We start from the raw sequence: 5,150 nt of genomic DNA, 5'->3' as shown, positions 1-5,150 counted from the left end.
CCGAGCAGAGGAATGAGACGGCCAAGCTGAGGAATGAGATGGCCGAGCAGAGCATGGAGGTGACCGAGCTGAAGGTGAGCTCACAGAGCCAAAGCCTGGTTGCAGTTGGATGAGCTGCAGCCGCTGAGCCTCTGCTTTCCTTTGCATGTGCAGGAGAAGAATCGTCACCAGCTGGCAAATATCAGAAGGGAGGTGAGTGTCCCCTCCTCTGCCCATGCCCTGCAGCTGTGGTGGCTGGGGCCAGGTCAGGGGCTCAGTGTCTGTGTCCAAATCCTCTTTCCAGATGCATAACATCTGTCAGGATGTGGATGCCAGTGAAAAGAAAGAGTGGCAGCTGCGGGAGAAGCTGCCTCTGCAGATGGAGCAACTGAGGGTGGAGGTGGTTCAGCTGAAGGTGAGTTCACAGAACTACAGCCTGGCTGAGGTTGGATACAGCCTCTGGAGATCAGAGGCTCTGGGACCTGACTGAGGAGCCAGTAGACAATCTGTGCAGAGCTGTGCACGAGGGGAAGGCAGCGAGGAGATGCAGCAGAGTGTGATGGGTATGGAGGGGCTCTCACACCATGAGACTGTGGCCACTGAGCCCCTGCTGTCTTTCTGCATGCAGAAGTACGCGCAAGAGAAGTTAAAAAGGCTGGAGCAGCTCAAAGCAGAGGTGAGTGTCCCCTCCTCTGCCCACATCCCACAGCTGTGGCAGCTGGGGCTGTGTCAGGGGCTCAGTGTCTGTGTCTGGCTGCTATTTGCAGAACAACGTGGCCTTGACACATCTCCAACACCGAGACCAGGAGATGCGGCAGGTGAAGCTGAAGACAGCTCAGCTGAGAACGGAGGTGACCCAGCTGAAGGTGAGCTCACAGAGCCAAAGCTTGCTTGCAACCCCTTGGATGAGCTGCAGCCCCTGAGCCTCTGCTTTCCTTTCCACATGCAGGAGCGGAATCAGGAGCAGAAGTTGCTGGAGCAGCTCAGAGCAGCAGAGGTGAGTGTCCCCTCCTGTGCCCATGCCCCGCAGCTGCAGTGGCTGGGGCTGTGTCAGGGGCTCAGTGTCTGTCCAAATCCTCTTCCCAGAACCGTGCTAGGAAACATCATTTAGAAAGCAACAAGAAGAAGGAATGTCAGCTGGAGGAGATGCAGCTGGAGATGGAGCAGCTGAGGGTGGAGATGGCCCAGCTGAGGGTGAGTTCACTGCACTACAGCCTGGCTGAGGTTGGATACAGCCTCTGGAGATCAGAGGCTCTGGGGCCTGTCTGAGGAGCCAGTAGACAATCTGTGCAGAGCTCTGCACAAAGGGAGGCTGTGGCTGTGAGCCCTGAGCCCCTGCTGTGTCTACTTGCAGGAAGAGAATCATCACAAAACAGAAAAAGTGCTGGAGCAGCTCAGAAGGGTGGTGAGTGTCCCCTGCTCTGCCCACGTCCTGCAGCTGCAGCAGCTGGGGCTGTGTCAGGCGCTCAGTGTCTTTGTCTGGCTCCTCTTCCCAGAACCTTGACACAAAACAGTGCTTAGAAATGGCCACTGAGATGAACAAGAAGCTGGAGAAGCAGCTGGCCAAGCTGAGGAGGCACCAAGAGAAGCAAAGCCTGGCTGAGGAAATAGAGAACAGCAGAGAGAACCAGAGCCTGGCTGAGCTGGGACTGGACAGCTCTCAGAAGCGCAGCGTGGATGAGGATAGAGAGAGCGGCACAGAGAACCACAGCCAGGCTGAGGTTGGACTGAATGGCTCTGAGAACTACAGCCTGGCTGTGGGTAGAGACAACGGCTTTGTGAATCAGAGAGTGGCTGAGCTGGGCCTGGATGTCCCTCAAAAGCAGACCCTGCCTGAGAATGGAAAGCAGAACACACAGAACCACAGCCTGGCTGGGGTTGGACTGAATGGGTCTCAGAACCACAGCCTGGCTCAGGGTAGAGAGAAAGGCTTTGTGAATCACAGCGTGGCTGAGCTGTGCCTGGACATCTCTCAGAAGCAGACCCTGCCTGAGCACGGAGAGCATAACACACAGAACCACAGCCAGGCTGAGGTAAGATGGGACCTCTGGAGAATATTTTGCCTTGCCCAGTGCCTCCCCCCTGTCCCCATCAGACCTGGGCTGTGTCCAGCTCTGGGCCTGGGGTCCCTCTGTCCCTGCAGGGTGGGAGCGAGAGGGGAGGCGAGGGCAAGGGCCACGGCCCAAGGGGACAGTGCGGAGGGGAGCGCAGCCACGGGACTGTTGCTGTGTGCAGACGGCTGCTTCTCTTCCCCCTGTCCCACAGGAGCTCTTGCAGGTGCAACAAAGCGAGGCAGCTGCAAGGCTGGAAGAGGAGCAGAAGGTAGAGGGGCCCCCACTGAGAGGGTCAGGGAGGGGGTGTCAGTGCTGGGTCCCCGCACCCCGGCAGCGGCACGGCTGGGGAGGACGTGGGCTTTGGGACGGGGCATCTGCCACAGAGGGACCGGGCCACTGCCCCTCCCAGAGCCCAGGGCCTCACCTCTGGCAGGCTGCCCTGCCTCAGGGAAAGGCAAAGGGAGGCACAGCAGTGTGGGCCCTGGGCCCCCTGCCTGCCTCCTGCCAAGCCCTGGGCACGCAGCGGGTGCAGGCAAGGGGCCGTATCCAGCGCTGGGCCTGTGCCAGCCCCTGCCTGCCAGCGCAGGCCTGCCTGGGGAGAAGGGCCCATGGAGGTCACAGCCCTGCAAGGGCCGCACTCCTGCCACGCTGCAGTGCATGACACGTGGCCTCCCTCTCTCTTGAGCTGCAGGACAAGGATGTGTTGGCGAGGGAGCAGCAGGCAGACACACAGAACCACACATACTGGTGAGTGTCCCCCCTGGCTGTCCCCTGCCCTGAGGCTGACTCCCACTCACAAGGCCGGGCTGCTGGGGGGCTGCTGGGGGGCTCCTGGGGGCTCTGCAGCTGGCAGGGAGCAGCATCGCTTTGCCCTAGGCTGGGCTGTTTTCCCGGCCTTGTGGGGTGTCCTGCGCTGCCCAAGGCAGCAACGAGGAGGACGGGGAGCCAGCCCGTGGGGCTCCTGCCATCCTGTGGGCAAGATGGGCTTGGGATGCAGCCACCTTCTTCTGCCCCCCAGGAAACTCTTCCTGTTCTTCTTCTGCCTGATGGTCTTCCTGAGCTTCGCTGTGCCTTTCGTGCTGCTCTACAGCTTCTCCTATGAGCACAGGGCCCCTTACGGCCTCAGCGGGGCTCCGCTGGGCCCGGTGCCCGCCTGGAGGACGGCTGCAGGGCGCCAGGCCGCTACCGCCGCAAGAGGAACGGAGCAGAGTCTGAGCTCGGCCCTCAGCACAAAGGTGTAACAGACAGGCTGGAGCCATGGGCTGAGCGCCGGTGTATGAAGCACCTCTACATTACCCGGGATCCAGAGTCCAGCTCGGCAGGAGGAGGGAAACCTCAAGTGCCAAGAACACTTGTGTTACAGCCTTGTGATGCCGTTAAATTAAAGCATAAAAGAAACAAGCACGCACAGTCATGGTGGAATTCTCACTTTGATTCCCATTGATTCTTGAAGAATACACTGAACACAGCACCGATATCTCTGTTGTTACTCTGAGGCATCAGAAGTAGACTTGGAGTCGCCTCCCGTAGCACTGCCTGCAAAAAATTGAACCAGAAGCTTTTGCCCTTAAAATATCGCACGTGATGCCATGATAGGCTAGCTCAAGCAAGGATCAAAACTTGTTTTCCTGCAGATGACACTATTGAAAAAAACCCAAACCGCAAAACCTCACAGCACTGTGAAATGCCACACACAGTAAGAGGCTTCGCAGCACTGTCTGACGTAAAGTGTTTTCAACATTTTGTCCTCGGCACTTAGGCCTGTATCAGCCTAAGGTATAATAAATTCAGTCACCACAGACAGCTGAGAAACAGGTTTTGTTAGCAAATCAATTTCCTTCATCTCAAACGAAGGCTTTTTTAGTATTAAGAAGTTAATGAGAAGGGTTTTTCCTATTTGTTTCAGATAGGCAAATGCAAGACCAAACCATGACGTTGCCTTTATAAGAGCTGGGGAATGGTCACACAAAAGACCGAAGCCAAGGCGGCATTCAGCAGCTCTGCCTGCTCCGTATCCTCCATCACCAGGGCACCACCTCGTTCAGCAGCAGGCTCACATGCTCCCTCATCTTCCTTTTGCTGCCCACACACTGGAAGGAGCCCTTCGTGTCCTTTACATCCCTTGCCAGATTTCATTGCAACAGGGCTTTAGCCTCCCACGGGGTCCTCAGACACCAAAGATACAAAGAGCAGAAGAGCTGACCCTTTTGTGTAAACTTCTACAGCCCAGATCAGCAAGTCTAAGTGCTGAAGGGCAATGTGCACGCCAGCCAGTGCTGAGCACCTCGGTACTGCTGACAGAGTGACAGCAGCAGAAACTGATCGCAAGCGGTGAGCTGTGATCATATGGGAGCAACCTGAGCTCAAGTCCCCCTCAAAACAACCAGCAAGGACCTTTCCACCAAGTCAGTTCCCTTGTGCAGAGGCAGTTTCACGATGTACTGGCCCGTGCAGTAGATGCACATGAAGAAAATGAATATTCACACCCCAGTGACTGTGCTTTTGTCAACGCTGCTTGTCCCAGCTGGTAGGTGCACAGCCAGGCTCCTGGGATGGGAGCTGTGGCAGCCCAGGGTGTGGTTGGCCGTGTTGCCACGGGCAGCAGCTCCCATTCTGATGTCACCCGTGACAGGGGAGGCTGGTGGGTATAAAAGGGGAATTTCGAGGAGAACCTCAGTACCAGTTGGCAGGAGCTTGGAGAGCACTGGCCAACGGCCTGCCTTGCGATGGCTTTGCAGCGGGAGGTCGCTGACAGAGCAGAGGAAGGTGAGGGATGGCTGTCCCCAGGGTCCCCACAGGCGCTGGCTGGGCTGTGTGTGTGGCTGTGAGCAGTGCAGGGGGAAGGCGGCAGCCTGGGCCGCGTGCTGTGTGTGAGGCAGCGTGGGCAGCCTGAGCCCAAGCACTGTCCCCACGCCCGGCACTGCCCGTGGCCGAGCCCCTCACAGCGTGCTGGCCCTGACACACAGGTGCAGCCATGGCAGCGGCAGCGGTGAGGGAAGAACTCCGAGTGCAGGAGATTCTGCCCCAGTGCTGTGCCACGGCCCAAAGCAGCAGCGACGGGGACTGGCAGCGTATGGTAGGTGTGCAGCGCTGCTCTGCCCACGGCCCGCGGCTGCG

General features: G+C 58.2%; 1 protein-coding gene across 2 annotated transcripts; it reads left to right on the top strand.

Annotated features, from left to right (window-relative positions):
- The first annotated feature begins 1,479 nt into the window (after nt 1-1,479).
- LOC133628048 (uncharacterized) lies at nt 1,480-3,136 on the top strand. 2 transcript variants are annotated; one of them, XM_062015788.1, is made up of 3 exons: nt 1,480-2,301; nt 2,725-2,780; nt 3,052-3,136. In XM_062015788.1, the coding sequence occupies exons 1-3, from the start codon at nt 1,503-1,505 to the stop codon at nt 3,133-3,135; spliced, it is 939 nt and encodes a 312-aa protein (XP_061871772.1). In that variant the 5' UTR covers nt 1,480-1,502; the 3' UTR covers nt 3,136. The 2 variants fall into 2 exon arrangements, 1 of the variants encoding a protein (XP_061871772.1); XR_009820493.1 differs by having other exon boundaries at nt 1,480-2,780.
- Nucleotides 3,137-5,150: the final 2,014 nt, after the last annotated feature.

This window comes from Colius striatus, chromosome 27 (assembly GCF_028858725.1).
Source record: "Colius striatus isolate bColStr4 chromosome 27, bColStr4.1.hap1, whole genome shotgun sequence".
Taxonomy (NCBI): Eukaryota; Metazoa; Chordata; class Aves; order Coliiformes; family Coliidae; genus Colius; species Colius striatus.
Note: the sequence above shows the minus strand (reverse complement) of the source record. Positions and strands in the feature narration are given on the sequence as shown.

Bases quoted from the DNA above. Each gene is read 5' to 3' on its own strand.
- LOC133628048 (XM_062015788.1), top strand. From the start codon at position 1,503: ATGGCCACTGAGATGAACAAGAAGCTGGAGAAGCAGCTGGCCAAGCTG. The intron at 2,302-2,724 runs GTAGAGGGGCCC...CTTGAGCTGCAG, and splicing joins GGCTGGAAGAGGAGCAGAAG to GACAAGGATGTGTTGGCGAG. The intron at 2,781-3,051 runs GTGAGTGTCCCC...TCTGCCCCCCAG, and splicing joins ACACAGAACCACACATACTG to GAAACTCTTCCTGTTCTTCT.